Source organism: Muscardinus avellanarius (genome assembly GCF_963383645.1).
Source record: "Muscardinus avellanarius genome assembly, chromosome: 11".
In the NCBI taxonomy this organism is placed as follows: domain Eukaryota; kingdom Metazoa; phylum Chordata; class Mammalia; order Rodentia; family Gliridae; genus Muscardinus; species Muscardinus avellanarius.
Window position 1 is genome coordinate 64,068,784 of NC_137797.1, and position 20,889 is coordinate 64,089,672.

The 20,889-nt window shown below is 42.3% G+C and overlaps 1 protein-coding gene and 1 pseudogene across 2 annotated transcripts; one reads left to right on the forward strand and one right to left on the reverse strand.

Annotated features, from left to right (window-relative positions):
- Positions 1-1,802: 1,802 nt before the first annotated feature.
- PTGES3 (prostaglandin E synthase 3) lies at positions 1,803-19,108 on the forward strand (the record flags this gene model as incomplete). The annotated part of the gene is made up of 7 exons (XM_080704850.1): positions 1,803-1,807; positions 10,112-10,225; positions 10,358-10,427; positions 11,955-12,053; positions 15,203-15,292; positions 17,291-17,353; positions 19,046-19,108. 7 exons carry the CDS (start codon positions 1,803-1,805, stop codon positions 19,106-19,108), a joined length of 504 nt encoding a protein of 167 aa, XP_080560976.1.
- On the reverse strand, positions 18,427-18,849 carry LOC308270548 (large ribosomal subunit protein uL23-like; annotated as a pseudogene). Its single transcript has one exon. The product of its transcript is annotated as a large ribosomal subunit protein uL23-like (transcript).
- Positions 19,109-20,889: the final 1,781 nt, after the last annotated feature.

A 20,889-nucleotide genomic window follows, 5' to 3' on the forward strand; every position in this document is an offset into this window, starting at 1 on the left:
TCTGAACCGCCCCCTAGACCGCTCGGGTCAGGAAACCCACTTTGCCCCCGTCGGCCGCCCGGGTCACTCAGGCTTAGGCTTGGGCCGAGCTGCGAGCCTTCGGCCATGCGGGCGCCCTGGAGGCGTGGGCCCGCCCGATGGCTCTTTGGCTTCTTGGGCTCGCGGGTCCTGGCAGCCCCGGGGCCAGGTGTCCCCGCGCAGGGCGCCGCGAGAAGCTCCTGGCGCTGCACCACGCGGCCCTCTGCCCTGGAGCAGGCACTGCTAGGCAACTGCAGGGAGGCCATGCCGTCACCACAACTTACTTCCTTCTCGGTTTGAGTATGGGTCCTGTTAGGCCGCATTCTAATTCCAGTCTCTTAAAAAGAATAAAGGTTGCCAAAATTCAGCTGCTTTCCGGCAGCAAAGAGGACTTAGACCGTTGAGTAGGTAGTTTGCACGTGTCGAGTCAAAAGATACTTGTGAATATTTTTTGTGTTTCACATTAAACTTTAGGTGAGGTTTCATTGCCCTGTCTTCATGTCTTGAAGCTTACATTTTTGTTGAGGGGATTAGATTTTTAAAGCGATTTTAGTTTTGCTATAAACGACAACCTTAGTATTTTATTTTATTTTTTGATGGTGCTGGGGATTAAACCCAGTGGGATTCTACCTCCGAGTTTACACCCCCAGCCCGATTTTCTATTCTTTATTTTGAAACACGGTCTCACTAAGTTGACCCTGGCCGCTCTTCCTGTCTCTGCCTCACAAGTACTGGGATTACAAACGTGCGCCGCCATCAAGCCCCGCTCTACAATCTCATTAATTTTAACTAAGAATTATTGGTATTGCCTTCGTTAGGCCCTACATACTTCTCAGGAGAAGCCATTTTTCACATGTAAGAACATGTGAAAAAACAGATTTTATCTATTTTTGGAGGAGGCAGAGGACTGACTTAAAAGATACGTAAAACCATTTTTGCTATAGAAATTAATAAATTTAGAGCCGGATGTGATGGCACATGTTTGTAATCTCAGCATTCTGGAAGCTGAGACAGGAGGATCGCAGTTCTCCTACTCAGCAACTCAGACCCTGTTTCAAAATAAAGAATAAAAAAATAGGGCTGGGAATATAACTCGGAGGTAGAATGCCCCTGGGTTCAATCCCCATTACCACACACAAAAAAAAAGAAGATAGAAGTCTAAATGGATAAAAATTGCTGGCATGGTAGCACACACTTGTAATCCCAGCGCTTGGGAGGTTGAGACCGGAGGATCGCACAGGTTCAAAGCCAGCCTCAGCTACTCAGGCTCTTGGCAATTTAGTGAGACTGTTTCCAAATAAAGTATAAAAAAGGTGTGGGAGTATAGCCCAAAGGTAGAAAATCCACTAGGTTCCACTCTCAGTACCACTAAATAAATAAGTAGTATATAATAATTTATAAATAAATATGGATACATTACAGCCATAATAACTGAAACATCAGAAGAAAGTGTGTATTGTAAAGGAGAGCATACGCTAGAATTTTGTTAGGTTTTTCCTCCATCACAAGTTAAATCTTGCTGGGTAAGGTGGCATACGCTTGCAGTTGTGGTAACTTGGGTGGCTGAAAAAGGAGGATTGCAGGTTAGAAAAAGTTAAATTTTAGCTGGGTATGGTTGCTCCTGCCTGTAATCCCAGTATATGGGAGGCGGAGACACAGGATCTGCAAGTAGCCAGACTTGGCAACCCTGTTTGAAAAACAATAAAGGGCTAGGGATGTAGCTCAGATGTAGAAAGCCCCTGAGTTCCACCTCCAATACTATACACAAATATACAGAGTCTAGTATGAGGTCAGGTGTTCTAATGCACACCTGTAATCCCAATACTTGGGAGAGTGAAACCAAAGGAACTCAGGTTCAAGACCAGTCTCAGAAAAGTTTCAAAACTTTATAAGAGAAAACAGAATTGGCAGGTAATTAACCAACTTAGTAATGTGGCAAAATAAAATGCTTTTTTTTATCTTTTGTAAAGCAAAGTACCTCTTATTATAATTTCTTTTTACATAACTATTCAAACTAGAATCAGGTAACTACATCATCTCTCCCATCAAAGGATAAGGGAAAAATACTTTTTCAGAAAGAAATACTATATTTAAAATGACTTGGCCATGGCCAGGCATGGTGGCACAAGCATGTAATTCCAGTACTTCGGAGGCTGAGACAGGATGATTGCAGGTTCAAAGCCAGCTTCAACAACTTAGACCCACTGCAGTCTAGTGAGACCATGTTTCAAAATAATTAAAAGCCGGGTGTGGTGGCGCACTCTTGTAATCCCAGCATTCACAGGATTGCTGTTCAAGAACAGCCTCAGCTACACTTAGTGAGGCCCTGTTTCAAAATAAAGAATAAAAAGTAGGGCAGGGGGTGTAGCTCAGAGGTCTAATGCCAGTAGGTTCAATCCTCAGACCCGCAAAAAAATAAATAAAAATAGGGCTGGTGGTGTAGTTCAAAGGTAGAATGACCCTGGATTCAGTCCCTAGTACTACCCAAAAAAAAGAGTCTTCAGAGCATTTTATCTAATGATTTAAATTAGATAAATTGACTTATGAGTCAGTGTTTGAGTTGGAAGAAACATTCAAAGGGTCACCAAGTCCTAAGCAGAATATCTGATGGAAGTTCATTTTGTGGATGTTAACAGATTAAAAGAGGAGAAAGTCATTATGCAGAATGTTTTTAAAGGTTTGGGTTTTCTTGCATAAAACTTTGTCGTTGATTTTTCTAGTTGAATTGTTAATCAAGTAGTTAGTATCTAGGGACATAGGCAAGTATTCTGCCCCAGTGCCAAAGGCTGGGGTTTTCTGGCCTCATTACCTGATTTAAAACCTTTCACCAAGTCGGGCGTGGTGGCACACGCTTGTAATCCCCGCACTTGGGAGGCTGAGACAGAAGGATCCCGCAGGTTCAAAGCCAGCCTCAGCTACTTAGTGAGGCTCTCAGCAACTTAGTGAGACCCTGTTTCCAAATAAAATATAAAATGGGTCTGGGAGTATATCCCGGAGGTAGAAAGCCTCTGGGTTCCATCCCCAGTACCACCAAAAAAAAAAAAAAAAGACCTTTCACCACCAGGCTTGGTGGTGCATACTTATAATCCCAGCATTCTGGAGGCGAAGACCAGAGGATCGTGGTTCGCGGGCAGCCCCGGCTATTTAGGCCCTCTGCAACTCGGTTAGACCTGGTTTCAAAATAATTTAAAAAAAAAAAATAAGGGGAGGTCAAATGCTCCTGGGTTTCATCCCCAAACCAGCAAAAATAAATAAATAAATAAAACCTTTCGCCATAGCCAGGCGTGGTGGCGCACGTTTGTAATCCCCGTGCTTGGGAGGCAGGACAGGAGGATCGTGCAGGTTCGAAGCCAGCCTCACTGATTTAAGAGACTTTGTTTCCAAATAAAAAATAAATAGGTGTCTGGGAGTGTAGCCTGAAGATAGAACCCCAGCACCACCAAAAAATAAAAATAAACCCTTTCACCATGCTGCTGTGGTGACATACACTGTTAATCCCAGCTATTAAAGAAACTGAGGCAGGGGAATCACAAGATGGAGGCGAACCATTTTGTGTTTTGAAACGGTCTTGTTAAATTGCAGAGGCTGAACTTGAACCTGCGATCCTCCTGTTACTGGGTTTGTTTGTTTATTTTTTGCGTGTCTGGGGATGGAACCCAGGGACATTCAATCTCCGAGATACACCCCCTGCCCTATTTTTTATTCTTTATTTTGAAACCGGGTCTCACTGAGTTGCAGAGGGCCTCACTAAGTAGCTGAGGCTGTCCATGAACCGCGATCCTCCTGTCTCAGCCATGCGCCACCACGCCCGGCGTATGTTACTGGGTTTATAGGCATGTAATCCACCAGGACCAGCAGTGCTTTACTTTTATTTTTGAGGTATTTGGATTTTCAGAAACGTGCTGATAACACTCTTCTTTATTTTTGGTACTGAGAATTTAACCCAGGGGCATTCTACTTTCAGGCTACACCCCCTAGCCCTTATTTTTTTATGTTGAAACAGTACAGCTAAATTGGTGAGGCTGGTCTCAACCTGAAATCCTCCCATCTCAGTCTCCTAAATACTGGGATTACAGGCATGCAACATCATACCCAACTGACGGCTATCTCTAATATTGGTTAAAGTATTACTTTGCTCGCTGTTAGCTTAGTAGGATTGAGTTTCAATAATAAAATCATCAATCTTTTTTTTTTTTTTTTTTTTTTTGACCCAGGGACATTCTACCTCCAAGCTACATATGTGGGGGGGTGTTACTGAGGGTGGAACCCAGGAGCTTTTCTACCTCCAGGCTATAACTCCCAGACCTATTTTTACATTTTACTTAGAAACAGGGCCTCATTAAGTTGCTGAGAGCCTCCACTAAGTAGCTGAAGCTGGCTTCGAACCTGTTGGATCCTCCTGTCTCAGCCTCCCAAGCACTGGGATTACAAGCGTGTGCCACCACGCCCAGCTTATGTTTTATTTATTTTGAAAAAGGGTCTCACTAAGTACCTGAGGTTGGCTGCAAACCTTCGATTCTCCTGTGTCAGCCTCCAAAGTACTAGGATTGCAGGCATGTGACACTACATCCAGCTATCAGTCTATTCTTAAAAAACAAATTGTCATAGTGAACATATGGTTAAGTTTTCTAAGGTGGAAAAAGTAACTGATGATGGCCTTTGTTCAGTGTTGGTTTCCTAACTACTGTAACTTGGCAACTAGATTTTTTATTTTTTCCTTCCTTGGTTAGACTTTAACTAGAAGGCAGTAGAAACTGGAAGTGTGACAAAAATGGCTTGAGTGCAAGCCACTATATACTGCTAAATTAACATCCTGTTTGGTTGTATTTTCTCAGTTTAAATATGTAGAAGCTGCTGAAATAGGTGGGCTACTTGGGAGGCTGAGATGGGAGGGTTGGTGATTGTCCTTCAGAAAAAAGTAATGTCAATCTGCCTGTGTGTGTTTGGGGATGGGACCCAGGGGCATTTGACCTCCGAGCTACATCCCCTGCCCTATTTTTTTATTCTTTATTTTGAAACCTGGTCTCGCTGAGTTGCAGAGGGCCTCACTAAGTAGCTGAGGCTGTACTTGAACCAAGATCCTTCATCCTTAGCCTCCTGAATACTGGAATTATAAGCATGCGCCACCACGCTTGGATTTGCAGACCTATTTATTTTATTTTTTTTTTTTTTTGGTGGTACTTATTTTTTATTTTTTTGGTGGTACTGGGTTTCTGGAAACCCTTCTCCCTCCGGGCTATGTTCCCAGACTTTTTTGAAACAGGGTCTCTTAAGCCAGCGAGGCTGGCTTCGAACCTGCACAATCCTCCTGTCTCCGCCTCCCAAGCGCAGGGATTACAAGTGTGCACCACCATGCCCAGCTTATATTTATTTTATTTGGAAACAGGGTCTCATGAAGTTGCTGAGAGTAAATAGCTGAGGCTGGCTTCGAACCTGCATAATCCTCCTGTCTCTGCCTCCCAAGTGCTGGGATTACAAGCATGTTCCACCACACCTGGCCAGTATAGCTTTTTAAAAACTTTTCTTATTTATGGTACTGTGGATTGAACTGTGGAACTTTTTGTCTCTGGCTATACCCTCAGCTCTATTTTTTTATTCTTTATTTTGAAACGGTCTCACTAAGTTGCAGAGGACCTCACTAAGTAGCTGAAGCTGTCCGTGAACTGCGATTCTAAGGTCTCAGCCTCCCGAATGCTGGGATTACAAGCGTGCACCACCACACCCAGCTGGGCCTCACTAATTAGCTGAAGCTGGACATGAACCTGTGATCCTCTGTTCTCAGCCTCCCAAGTATCAGATTATAGGTGTGCACCCCCATGCCCAGCATCTTTATATTTATTTATTTATTTATTTTTTGCAGTGCTGGGGGTGGAACCCCAGGGGTATTTGACCTCCGAGCATCACCCCTGCCCTATTTTTTATTTATTTTGGAACAGAATCTCACTGAGTTGCAAAGAGCCTCACTAAGTAGCTGAGGCTGGCCGTGAGCCGCAATCCTCTGGTCTCAGCCTCCCAAATGCTGGAATTACAAGCGTGCATCACCACACCCAGCTTTTATTTTGAAACAGGGACTTATTAGGTTAATGAAAGTCTAATTACTTGCTGAGACTATCCTCAGGTTATCTTAATTTTGCTAGAACCTGAGTTACAGGGTTTTGGTACCAAATGGATGTGTTATATATGTGGTACTAGGGATTGAGCCCAGGGGCATTCTACCTCTGAGCCACATCTCCAGCCCTTCTTAGTTTTTACTTGAAAATGGGGTGTCACTACTTGCTGAGGCTGTCCTCGAACCTTTGATCCCTCTATCTCAGCCTCCCAAGTACTGGGATTACAGGCCTACATATAAACCTGCCTGAGGAATGTAAGTTTAAGGGGTGGGATTTTCATGACTTGTTGACTACTACTGTTATCTCCAGAACAGGTTTGGGGTTTTTTTGTTTTGTTTTGTTCTATTTTGGGGTGTGTGTGTGAGAGAGAGAGAGTCGGAGAGAGAGTCGGAGAGACTGGATTGAACTCGGGAGTATAATATATTTTTAAATTTTTTTTTTTTGTGTGTGTGTGTGTTGTGTGTGTGTGTGTTGTGTGTGTGTGGTACTGGGGGTGGAACCCAGAGGCTTTCTACCTCAGGGCTATACTCCCAGACCTTTTTTATATTTTATTTGGAAACAGGGTCTCACTAAGTTGCTGAAAGCCTCACTAAGTAGCTGAGGCTGGCTTCTAACCCGTGTGATCCTCCTGTCTCAGCCTCCCAAGCGCGGGGATTACAAGCGTGCGCCACCATGCCCAGCATTGTATATTTATTTTTGCAGTGCGGGGTTTTTGTGTTTTGTGGGGGTTTTTGTTGTATATTTATTTGGAAACAGGGTCTCTTATACCACAATCCTCCTGTCTCCACCTCCCAAGCACAGGGATTACAAGCGTGCGGCTAGGTGCTGGGTTTTGAACCCAGGGGCATTTTACCTCTGAGCTATACCTCCAGCCCTATTTTTCATCCTTTATTTTGAAACAGTCTCACCAAGTTGCAGAGGGTATAAGGAATTAGCTGAAACTTGCTGTGAACCTGCTATCCTCCTGTCTCAGCCTCACAATCACTGGGATTACAATCATGTGCCACCACACCTGGCTCCTGTTTTTATTCTTATTGTGAAACGTGTGTGTGTGTGTGTGTGTGTGTGTGTGTGTGTGTGTGTGTGTGTGTGTGTTACTGGGGATGGAACCTTCTACCTCCGTGGAACACCTCCAGATCTATTTTATATTTTATTTGGAAATGGAGTCTCAGTAAGCTGCTGAGGGTGGCTTCAAAGCTGCGACCCTCCTGTCTCAGCCTCCCAGGTACTGGGATTACAAGTGTGCACCACCATGCCTGGCTCTGAAAACAGAGTTTTACTAGGTTGATGAAAGTCTTAAGAAGCCAGGCATGATAGTCAATGCGAATGCTTCTAATTCCAGGATTTGGGAGGCTGAGACAGTATTGAGGCTGAGATAGTAGGATTGCAGGTTTGCTGCAAGCCTCTGCAATTTAGTAAGCCACTCCCCCCCCCCTTTTTTTTTTTTTCCCCCAGTACTGGGGGTTGAACCCAGGAGTAGTCCTCTGAGCTACATTTCCAGCCCTATTTTAAACATAACAGGGCCATGAACCTATCATCCTCCTGTCTCATCCTCCCAAGTACTGGGATCGTGAGCGTGCACCATCACACCTGGTAAGACTCGTTTTTTGTGGCACTGGGGATGGAATCCAGGAGCATCATACCTCCAAGCTACGCCCCCGGTCCTACTTTTTAGTCTTTTTTTCATTTTATTTATTTATTTATTTTTACTTTTTTTTTTTTTCTTTTTCTTTTTTTTTTTTTTTCTTTTTTTTTCAATGCTGGGAATGGAACCCAGGGGCATTCTACTTCTTAGCTATATTCTCAGTCTTTTTCCCCCAATAGTGGGGATTGAATCTAGGGGCAATCTACCTCTGAGTTACACCCCATTTTTTAATTCTTTATTTTGAAAACAGGGTCTCACTGAGTTGCTGTTCTTGAACCGTGATCCTCCTGGCTCAGCCTCACCACGCTTTGTTTTTTTTTTTTTGGAAGCAGGTTCTCACCAAGTTGCAGAGGTCCTCACAAAGGATACTGAGGCTGATTGGAAACCTATGGTCCTACTATCACAGCTTCCCAAGTAATGCAGTTGCAGGCATCCTTTTATTTAGTTACTTAGTTTGGTACTGGCAACTGAACCTAAAGGCATTTTACCTCTAGCAAAACCATTTTAGTTTTTACTTTGAAATAGGGTCTCACTGACTTGCTTGAGACTGGCCTCAAATTTGCAATCCTCCTTGCTCCTGTTTGAACCTCCCAGGTACAGGGATTGCAAGTGTGTGCCACCATGCCTGGCTAGTTTTTTGTTTTGTTTTGTTTCCGGTCTTGGGATGGAACCCCAGGGCATTTGACCTCTGAGCTACATCCCCTGTCGCAGGGTCTCACTAAGTAGCTGAGGCTGTCCTCAAACCACTGTCCTCCAGTTTCAGCTTCCCAAATGCTGGGATTACAAACGTTTGCCACCAAGCCCATCTTTTTCTTTTTTCTTTTTCCAAAGACTGACTTTTCAATCATGCTCAGTGGCACATGCCTGTAATCCAAGTACTTGGGAGGCCTTAGGAAATCTCAGAATCCAAGCCAGCACACAAAAATTTAATCAGGCCTGTGTTTTTGTATTACTTTTGTGTAATATTGAGGTGTACCATATGGGTGTGCTACCCTTTTTTTATTTTTAGAATAGAGTCTCCCTATGTTATCTAGGCTAGCTCAGACTTGTTACCCTCCTACCTCAGCCTCCCAAACTACTGGGATTGCAGGTTTGCCTCATAACATCATTGACTTGGTAGTGTTGCTTTTTGTGGGGGGGGTACTGGGTATTGAACCCAGGAGCATTCTACCCCCAAGCTATACCCCCAGTCTTATTTTTGGGGGGGTACTGGGGATGGAACCCAGGGGTATTCTACTTCCGAGCTATACCCCAAGACCTAGTTTTTATTCTTGAAACCCGGTGTCACTGAGTTGCAAGTTGCCTAAGTTAAGCTGAGGCTCTCCTCGAACCATGATTCTCTTGTCTCGGCCTCCCGAATACTGAGATTACAAGCATTCGCCACCATGCCTAGCTTTATTCTTTATTTTGAAACCGGGTCTTGCTGAGTTACAAAGGACCTCACTGAGGCTGTCTGTGAACCAGGATCCTCTTGTCTCAGTCTCCCAAATGCTGGGATTACAAGCATGTACCACCCACCACACCTGGTAGTCAGATTTTTTTTTTTAGAAATAGGGTCTCAGGTTTCTGAGAGTCTTGCTACACACCAAGACTTGCTTTGAACCTGTGATCCTCCTGTTTTAATTTGTACTGGGGTTGAAACCAAAGGAATTCTACCCCCAGTCTGATTTTCTTATTTGGAAATGATTTTCCTAAGTGGTAGAGGGCCTCACTAAGTTGCCAGTCTGGCTGCCAACCTCATCCTCTTGTCTTCACCTCCCAAGAACTGAGATTACAAGCATGCGCCAACATGCCCGGCTACTCTTTTTTTGCTTTTTATTTTTTGCCATACTGGGCAAGTAGTGAGACTCACATCAACCTAATAAGACCCTGTTTCCAAATAAAATAGGGGTGAGAGTGTGCCCCTGGTGTATGCACACACACACATACAAATTCCTATTATGAAATTGATGGGGGGGGTGGTTTGTTTGTTCCCTGTACTGGGGATTGAACCCAGGGGCATTCTACCTCTGAGCTACTCCCTCAGCCCTTTCAGTCTTTATTTGGAAATGGGGTCACACTAAGTTGCAGAGAGCCTCACTAAGTAGCTGAAGTTTGTTGCAAACCTGAGAACTTCCTGTGTCTCCCAAGTACTGGAATTACAAATTTGGCCACCATGCCTGCCTAAATTTGATGTCTTTTGAAACTAAACTTTGTTATAACTCTGCTTTAACTTTGTAATTGTTGGGGTAAAAATGTAATTTTTTGTTTGAAATTATAACTAATCATCTCAATGCTATACTAAAAACTTTGAAGGTAATGAATTCCAGTTTGACTTTGTCTGATTTTCTGTTTGTAGGCAGCCTGCTTCTGCAAAGTGGTACGATCGAAGGGACTATGTCTTCATTGAATTTTGTGTTGAAGACAGTAAAGATGTTAATGTAAATTTTGAAAAATCCAAACTTACTTTCAGGTAAACTGCCGTTTTACATCATGGAGTAAATTTATTTCAGACAGCTTATTAACTTGGGCTTGTTTCATTTTTTTCACTGAATTTCATAATAATCTTTGAGGGTGCTCATTTTTTTCTTCTTTTTTTATACAGTTGTCTTGGCGGAAGTGATAATTTTAAACATTTAAATGAAATTGATCTTTTTCACTGTATTGATCCAAATGTAAGTAATCTTAATATTTTGTTCTTGATTTAAATTATGAGAAAATGGGCATGCTTCAAGTATTCTTTTTAGCAGTAAGCACTTTTTTTTTTTTTTTTTTTTTTTGGTATTAGGGGTGGAACTCAGAGGCTTTCTACCTCTGGGTTATACTCCCAGACCTATTTTATATTTTATTTAGAAACAGGGTCTCACTAAGTAGCCGAGGGTGGCTTCGAACCTGTGGGATCCTCCTGTCTCAGCCTCCCAAGAGCAGGGATTACAAGCGTGCGCCACCACGCCCGGCTCTAATTAATTTCATTTTTGACTTTTAAGTTTACAGGCTAAATAGGTTTTTTTTATTTTTTATTTTTTTATTTATCTTTTTACTGGTCTAGGAATGGATCCTAGAGGCGTGTGTGTGGTACTGATGTTCATGGAAACCCTTCTACCTCAGGGCTACACTCCCAGACCTATTTTTATATTTTTATTTGGAAACAAGGTCTCTTACACCAGCACGGTTGGCTTCTAACCTGCGCGATCCCCGTCTCCACCTCCCAAGCACAGGGATAACAAGCGTTCACTTTTTTTTTTTTTTTTTTTTATCTGGGGATGGAACCCAGGGGCATTTGACCTCCGAGCTACACCCTCTGCCCTATTTTTTATTCTTTATTTTGAAACCGGGTCTCACTGAGTTGCAGAGGGGCTCACTAAGTATCTGAGGCTGTCCGCGAACCGCTATCGTCCATCGTAGCCTCCCGAATGCTGGGATTACAAGCATGCACCACCACGCCCGGCTACAAGTGTTCACATTTTTTAAACAGGGTCTCGCTAAATTGCCAGAGGGCCTCACGAAGTAGCTGAGGATGTCCGAAAACTGTGATCCCTCCTGTCTCAGCCTCCCAAATGCTGGGATTATAAGCGTGCGTCACCACGCCTGGCAATATTTCTTTATTATTTTTGTTTGCTTTTGCTTTCAATGTTTTGGGCTTCTTATCTAAGAATAGAATCTTTAAACATTCTATAGATTTGGGTATTTACATTTTTAAGGTTTTATTTTCACCTTCAAGAGGAAAAAAAAGATAAACAGGTTAGACTGGAATCTTGTGGGGGCTTTTATTTTTCTAATTGGATAGTTTGGATTTCTTAGTAGTCAAGGGCCAGAAGGAAAGAAATGAGAAAGGATGCTGGGCATAGTGTTGCACCCCAGTAATCCCAACACTTGGGAAGCTGGTAATGGGAGGAACTTAAAGGTTCGGGGACAGTCTCAGCAATCTAGAAAGACTATTTCCAAACAAAAAAAATAATAAACAGGGCTACGAGTATATCTTGGGGGGAGGTAAGATGTCCATGGTTTCATTTCACAGTACTACCAAATATTTTCTTTTTAAGGGTCTAGAAATGTACCTATGTAGGCTGTAGAGTGAGTCAGAACATGAGTTCTAGGCCAATCTGGACAACATAGACCCCATTTCAAAAAAAGAAGGTAAGGAAACAGGTTGCTTTCTACCTAGAGTGATAAATGGTATGATCGTGCTTTCTTTTTTAAAGGACTCCAAGCATAAAAGAACGGACAGATCAATTTTATGTTGTTTACGAAAAGGAGAATCTGGCCAGTCTTGGCCTAGGTTAACAAAAGAACGGGCAAAGGTAGGTTTCCTTCGCTCTCGCTCTCCATATCTATCTCTCTCTCTCTCTCTCTCTCTCTCTCTCTCTCTCTCTCTCTCTCTCCCTCTCTCTCTCTCTCTCTCTCTCTCTCTCTCTCTCTCTCTCTCTTTGGTGGTACTGGGATTCCTGGAAGCCCTTCTACCTCCAGGCTACACTCCCAGGCCTATGTTATACTTTGTATTTGGAAATGGTTTCTTAAGCCAGTACAGCTGGTTTTGAACCTGTGCCGGGTCTTTTTTTTTTTTTTTTTTTTTTTCTGGTCTGAGATGGAACTCGGGGCAGTCAACCTCTGAACTACACCCCCAGCCCTATTTTTTATTCCTTAATTTTAACAAGGCCCCACTTAGTAGCTGAGGCCTCAGCAAACAGCAATCCTCCAGTCTCAGCTTCCCGAATGCTGGGATTACAAGCATGCATCACCACACCCACCTTCTTTTTAATTTTTTAAAATAATTTATTTTATTTATTTGTTTGCAGTACTAGGAATGGAACCCAGGGGCATTCTTCCTCTGAGCTGCAGCTGCCATTCTCCTATCTTATCCTCCCAAGTACTAGGATTAAAAGTGTGTGCCCCCATGCGTGGCTTAATTTTAATATTTTTAAATAAAAGATAGGCTTGAAAGCTGGGCGTGGTGGCACACACTTGTAATCCCAGTCTTGGAAGGCTAAGAACAGGACACAGATTTGAAACCAGCCTCAGCTACTTAGTGAGACCCTGGGGGGTTTTTTTGTTTTGTTTTTGTTGTTTGTTTTTTGGTGGTGGTACTAGGGATAGAACCTAGGGCCTTCTGCCTTTAGCCTATACCCCTGACCTATTTTATGTTTTATTTGGAAACAGGGTCTCACTTATGTTGTGGAGAGCCACACTAAGTAGCTGAGGCTGGCTTCAAACCTGCACGATCCTCCTGTCTCAGCCTCCTGAGTACTGGGATTACAAGCTTCTCTACCACGCCCAGCTTCTAGAATTTTTAACTTTGTGGTACTGGGGATAGAACCCAGGGGCTTTCTACCTCTGGGCACATTCCTACCCCTTTTGTTGTTGGGGTTTGTTTGTTAAGGTATTGGGGATAGAACCAGGGACATTCTACCTCTGAGTTAGACCTCCCTTCGGCCCTATTTTTTACTCATTATTTTGAAATAGGGTCTCACTGAGTTGCAAAGGGCCTCATAAGTAACTGAGGCTATCCATGAACTGTGACCTTACTGTCTCAGCCTCCCGAAAGCTGGGATTACAAGCATGCACCACCACACCCAGCTCTCCTAGACCTCTTTTATATTTTATTTGAAAACAGGGTCTCACTGTGTTGCTGAGCGCCTCCCAAGTACAGGACTTACAAGTCTGCACCACCATGCCCAGCTGGTGCAGAATCTTTTTTTGCGTTTAAGAGTTTAAGATGGGCTGGGCGTGGGTGGCACACACTTGTACTCCCAGCATTGAGAGGCTGAGACTGGAGGATCGTGGTTCGCAGACAGCCTCAGCTACTTAGTGAGGCCCTCTGCAACTCAGTGAGACCTGGTTTCAAAATAAAAAATTTAAAAAAAAAAAAAAAAGGCCCAGCATGGTGGTGCACTCTTGTAATCTCCTTGCTTGGGAGGCTGAGACAGGGAAGATTGCACAGGTTCGAAGCCAGCCTCAGCTACTTAGTGAGGCTCTCGGCAACTTAGTGAGTCCCTGTTTCCAAATAAAAATATAAAATAGGTCTGGGAGTATAGCCCAGAGGTAGAAGGCCTCTGGGTTCCACCCCCCAGTACCACCAAAAAAGGGGGGGCAGGGGCTATAACTCAGAGGTCAAATGCCCGTGGCATCCATCCTCAGACCTGCCCCCCAAAAAAAGAGTTTAAAATGGGTGTAGTGACACATGCTTTTAATCCCATCATTTAGGAGGCTGAGACAGCAGGATCATGGTTTTGAGGACATCTCAGCTACTACGTAGGCCCTTTGCAACTCAGTGAGGCCTGGTTTCAAAATAAAGAATAAAAACATAGGCTGGGGGGTGTAGGGTCGGAGGTAGAATGCCCCTGGGTTCAATCTCCAGCATCGCAAAAGAAAAGAAATAGTTTAAACTAGACATGGTGGCATGCTTGTAATCTCAGTATTTGGTAGGCTGAGACAGGAAGATTGCAGGTTTGAAGCCAACCCCAGCTATTTAGGGAGGCACTTAGCAACATAGTTGCTAAATGAGAAGTTGTCCTGGGGAATGTAGCTTGGAGGCAGAATGCCTCTGGGTTCAGTCTCATTTACAAGATAAAAGAAAGAAATAGAGTTTGGGTCTGTGTTAGTACCTCAGTGGTAGACCATGTGCTTTGCATGCACATGGGCTTGAGTTCAATCTTTAATGCCACATAAAAAAAGGGAAATAAAGGCATTTCTTAGAAAAAATCTTTATAATGGGTAGTGATGGCACATGCCTGTAATCCCAACACTTGAGAGGCTGAGAGGAGATCACAGATTCAAAGCCAGCCTTGGCAACTGAGTGAGCCTTACATTAACTTAGCAAGACCCTGTTTCAAAATAAAAAGCAAAATAGGGATGGAAGTATAGTTCAGAGGTAAAGCACCTGGGTTCTATCCCCAGCACCATAAAAAATATATATATACATATATATGTTTGTAGGTGTATAAAATAAGATAGGGCTGGGGTGTAAGTCAGTGGTAGAATGCCCCTGGGTCCAGTCACCGCCACCACAAAGGTGGGTGGTAACAGGCATAACAAGTGTGAAATAGGTGTCATGAAATCTCATTTACCATTACCGCACTTGCTCTGACACTCGTTTTTTATTTTTATATCGGGGTTTGTGTGTGTGTGCTTGTGAATACTAATTATATGCTCCATTGATGGATGTGAGCTTGCCGTTTAAAAAAAAAACTCATCTTTTTATTGGTATACTGTATTGTACATGGTGACTGATTCCATATGATGTCCTTTGGAGTAGTTCCCTCCGCATCCTCTTCCCTTACTCTTCCTGTCTCTCCATGAATGTTGTTGAGATTTGTAGTGATGCCTTATGTACAGACAGAGCATTATCCGTGTTCCCTTCCTCATTCCTTACTCTTCACTTTCTTCCCCCTTAAAAAAAACTGTGAGACACCTGTTAATCTAATCATGGGATTGTGTTTGCATTGATCTATAGCTTAATTGGCTTAGTGTGGACTTCAATAATTGGAAAGACTGGGAAGATGATTCCGATGAAGACATGTCTAATTTTGATCGTTTCTCTGAGGTAAGTTCTTTTAAGTGCATTCTCTAACTGCACCTCCCAATACAGCTCTACTTGAACATTTTAAGCACTTAACTAAATTCAAGATAATCATTTTATTTTCAAGACCATTCTTTGGTAATACCAGATAGATAGCAATTTAATCCTATCTTTTTTTTTTTTTTTTTGGTGGTACTGGGGTGGAACCCAGAGGCTTTCTACCTCCGGGCTATACTCCCAGACCCATTTTTTTATATTTTATTTTGAAAACAGGGTCTCACCAAGTTGCTGAGAGCCTCACTAAGTATGTGAGGCTGGCTTCGAACCTGCGCAATCCTCCTGTCTCAGCCTCCCAAGCGCGGGGATTACAAGCGTGCGCTACCACGCCTGGCACTTTTTAATTATTTTTAGAAATCACTGCTAGGTTCTAAAGTTGATGTTATGAAAGCAAAATATAAATGATATGGTCACTGGGCGTGGTGGTGCACACTTGTAATCCCTGTGCTTGAGAGGCTGAGACAAGAGGATCACGCACGTTTGAAGCCATTCTCAGCTGGTTTAAGAGACCCTGTTTCCAAATAAAGTATAAAATAGGTCTGGGAGTGTAGCCTGGAGATAGAAGGCCCATGGGTTCCATCCGATGGATGGATGGACAGACGGACAGACAGATAAAGGTAGGGTCTAACTAAAATGCGGAGGTCCTAAGTGGCTGAGGCTGGCTGTGAACCTGGATCCTTATGTCTCAGCCTCCAAAGTACTGGAATTAAAAGTGTGCTTCACCACACCTGTCCTATTTTAATTTTATTTATTTATTTATATTTTAGTGGTACTAGGGGTGGAACCCAGAGGTTTTCTACCTCTGGGCTATACTCCCAGACCTATTTTTTATATTTTATTTGGATACAGGGTCTCACTAAGTTGCTGAGAGCCTCACTAAGTAGCTGAGGCTGGCTTTGAACCTGTGATCCTCCTGTCTCAGCCTCCCACATACTGGGATTACAAGTTTACACAACCATGACCAGCACCCTCTTTTTGTTTTGTTTTGTTTTTCGGTACTGGGGATGGAACCTGGGGGCATTCTACCTACAATGTACACCCCAGCCCTATTTTTTATTCTTTATTTTTGGAACAGGGTCTGAGTTGCAAAGGGACTCAGTAAGTAGCTGAGGCTGACCACGAACCTGTCTCAGCCTCCCAAATGCTGGGATTACGAGGGTGCACCACCAGTCTAGCTTCCTATTTTATTTTTATTTGGAAACAATATCACTAAGTTGCAGAGAGCCTCACTGAATTGCTGCAGCTGGTTTTGAACCTGGAATCTTTGTGTCTCATCCTCCCAAGTGCTGAGATTATAATTTTCACCACCACACCCCCTTGTACAAATTTTAGTGGTTTTTGTTTGTTTTGTTTTGTGTTTTGCAGTACTGGGAATGGGACCCAGGGCCTTTTCTACCTCCGGGCTATACTCCCAGGCCTATTTTATAATTTATTTGGAAATAGGGTCTCACTAAGTAGCTGACACTAGCTTTAAACCTGTGCACTCCTCCTGTCCCAGCCTCCCAAGTGCTGGGATTACGAGCGTGTGCCACCACACCTGGCTAATTTTAGTATATTCTTTGAGGAGAGCTTAGTCTTAATTTCCCTACAAGTTTTTATTTCCAAAAAGGAAAGGTACATGAGTTTATTTGCATTTTTTTATTTGTGGAAATCTGTGACAGAAGATTCATTCTGTTGCATAATGATTATGGCTTACCTAAAGCCAAGCGTGGTTGCACATGCTTGTAATCCCAGCATTCTGAAGGCTGAGACCAGAGGATCAAGGTTCGCAGACAGCCTCAGCTACTTAATGAGGCCCTCTGCAATTCAGTGAGACCCTGTTTCAAAATAAAGAATAAAAAATAGGGGCAAGGGGTGTAGCTCGGAAGTCGAATGCCCCTGGGTTGCATCCCCAGACCCGCCCAAAAAAAAATTATGGCTTACCTAAATATAAGTTTTAAAACTTAATTTTTATACTTAAAATAGATGATGAACAACATGGGTGGTGATGAAGATGTAGATTTACCAGAAGTAGATGGAGCAGATGATGTAAGTGTACCGTTTCTTTTTGTTGTTTATTTCAGTAACAAATAATGCATTTTGAAGCCGGGCATGGTGGCGCCCACCTGTAAATAAGTATAAAAGCAAGTTGATTGTAGTATAAATAGATGGATATTGTAAATTTATAAGAGGATTTCACTAGACCATTCTCTTAAAATCTGGACCTATTAACATCTTGCACAAAACAACTACATTTTGGAAAATACTTAGATTATTTCAGTATCTAGGGTAAGAGTTTACTGTCTTCTATAACATCATTGGTCTTTGTAGAGAGACATTTTTTTTTCCATTGTATGAAAGAGGATAATTTAGAAAGGGAGTCAAAGGATGGGCTTAATTCTCACTAAGAATCTGGGAGTGGTTGTGCATGTTTGTAATCCCAGTACTGCAAAATAAAAGGAGTGAAAAATAGCTCTCACCAGAATTTGTGGGTGGGGGGTTCTGGGGATAGAACACAGGGACATTCTGCCTCCAAGTTATACCCTCAGCTTTATTTTTTATTTATTTTGAAACAAGGTTTCACTGAGTTGCAAAAGGCCTCACTAAATAGCTGAGGCTGTCCTTGAACCTTGATCCTCCTGTCTCAGCCTCCAAAATGCTAGGATTACAAGTGTGTGACATCACACCCTGCTTTTTTATTCTTTATTTTGAAACAGGGTCTGACTAAGTATCTGGGGCTGTCCACAAACTGTAATCCTCGAACTGTGTGATCCTCCTGTCTCCACCTCCCAAGCGCAGGAATTACAAGCGTGAGCCACCATGCCCAGCTATTCTTTATTTTGAAACAGGGCCTCACTAAGTAGCTGAAGCTGTCTGCGAACCACAATCTTCCAGTCTCAGCCTCCCAAATTCTGGGACTACTAGCAACTACACCCAGCTTGAAGCATATATATTTTTTCATTTGTTTTGGTTTTTTTTTTTTTTTTTTTGTAGGGGTGGTTGCACAAACCCTGTTTGTTACCTTGGTGTATTCTCGCACAGCCCAATCAGAGACTGAAAAAGACAAGAAACATATACATAGTGAAAAACCATATATTTAGTACTAGCCTGTTGGGCTTTGTTTAGATGATCCCAATTTTGTTGGCAACATCCAAAGCATCATAATCAGGATCCAGTCGAACATATGTCTTCTCTCCATCAGACCTGATCAGTGTTGACCTTGGCAAAGTCAGAGTCAGTGTTTCTTCACATCCGGTTTGATCTGGTGCTTGTTGGCCTTGACATCCACAATAAACACAAGTGTGTTCTTCATGGTTGACTCAGTGGTCAGGGGACTTTGATGGCATAGTGGTCAAGCTTGTTTCTCCTGAGGGTGCTTTTCCTAGCGTATTTGAGCTGCCTCTGGAACTGCAGTATCTTGGACACCTGAAGGTTGGTGCCCTGCAGAGAGCTTGTGTATACCTCTCAACACTGCCTTCTTGGCCTTCAAACTTTGCCCTGGCTTCAGCTTTGGCTGGAGCTTCCTTCTCTGCTTTCACTGCCATCTTGGTAAAAGGAAGACATATTAGTTTTTATAAGAATGTAGATCCTCAGCTATGTATCAGTTTTTCTTAGGTAAACTCAGTGTTAAGTCCAGTTGAGTAAATTCAAAATACAATACTTTGGCTTCCGAAGGTAAACTGGTTAGCAGAAGAATATTTGATTAGCTTGATAACTTCTTTCTTTTTTGTCCTTTGGCAGGATTCACAAGACAGTGATGATGAAAGTACGTATCTTTATATAAAAAGTTTATATATACGGTGATGCTTCATATCAAAGACCAAAAAATGTCCTTTTTTTTGGTACTGGGGATAGAATCCAGGGGCCTTCTACCTCTGGGCTATACTCCCAGACCTCTTTTAGGTTTTATTTGGAAACAGGGTCTCACCAGGTTGCGGAGAGCCTAAGTAGCTGAGACTGGCTTCAAGCCTACATGAAATCCTTCTGTCTCAGCCTTTCAGCCTTCCAAGTGCTGGGATTACATAAGCATGTGCCCAGCTAAAGGTGTCAATCCTTTTTTGGTACTAGGGTTCCTGGAAACCCTTCTACCTCCGGGCTATACTCCCAGACCTATATTTTATTTGGAAACAGGGTCCTTAAACCAGTATAAATTTGCATAATCTGAGATAGTAAGACAAGCAATTCACTGGGAGAATTTTTTATTTTTAGTTCCTTTTCCAAGAAGATACAATGGGTGGGTTATTCACTTGTAATTCATACTAATGTTTTAAATATCCTTTCAGAAATGCCAGATCTGGAGTAAAGAATATTGTCGTCACCTGGATTTTACGAGAGAAAATAACCTCTGCAAGATTTAATAATTCAGAGAATTCCCGAGTCGATAGCTCTAAAGGCAGATGCTGTATTTGCCTCCTTTAACCCATTTTTCAACCTTTTTTTTTTTTTTTTTTTTTTTTTTTAAAGGCTTCACTAAGGGTTGATAACCATTGTACGGGCAATTTAAAGTCAGATAAGGCAATATCCTTATGCATGAACATTTCCCAGATTTCATTGGAGCTGTTGAGGTCCTAGACAATATCACAACAGTAGTTGTGATAAATAAAAACATTTCACCTAAGTCTCCTTTCCTTCATAACATAGTTAACTGACATGATAGGAAGCTCTCAGCTTAGGGAAAGATAACTAAAAATGGACTCAGAGTGGCTGAAACAAATTGTCTGACACCTTAGACTGATTACCTGCCATTCCTATGGCGTTCCCTTCAGGATTATTCCACTAAAGTTTTATTTTTCAAAAAATTTACTTCATATTATTGTATGTAAGTGATCACTTACTTCTCAGTGTTCCAGGTGTATCTTAGCTAAAACTAGTGAATGCCCTTAACTTAGATGGTTTTTGAAGCCTATACATTTGGTATTGTTTGGCCCTTAAGCTTTTACATCTCTTAGCATGGAGGACGAAGAAAGCTGTACATTGTTGCTTGAAAGTCTGTACATTTAGGCCAGATTTGTATTTGCACTGTCAGTATGGCAAATGAGTGAAAAAATGTTAATACACTATTGGATTTTTTTATTTCTTTTTTTGATTCAGCTTATACCCAGCTGAAAAACCTCAATTTATGTTCATGACAGTGGGGATTTTTTTAAATGTCTACATTCTTTCTAATAAACTGTTGGAAGACTTCTTGGCTGTCCTTTTAAGTGTCTCGTTTACTGTAATTTCATGTATTTACCATTTATTGGAATTGAGTTTTAATTTTGAGGAAGAACTTGGGGCTATTCTGTTTGAAAAATTAGGAGCTTACTGTAATGTCACAGGAAAAACCTTTATAAAGTGGATCTGTAATAGAAAATTGTAGATACACTTTACAGCGGCTGGAAAAAGTGTTGTGATTTGATTCAAATAAAACTGAATGTTTTGTCCTCTAAATTTTTGAGCTCCTGCATTTTGGCAGTTTATTCCCTGACATCTTCTGTATTTATAACATGCTTTGTGCATTTCTTTATATCAGATATTCAGGACCTATGTTGCAGGCAACATTTAATGTATTAGAGATACATAGATTAGTACCTCTGTACTGAATG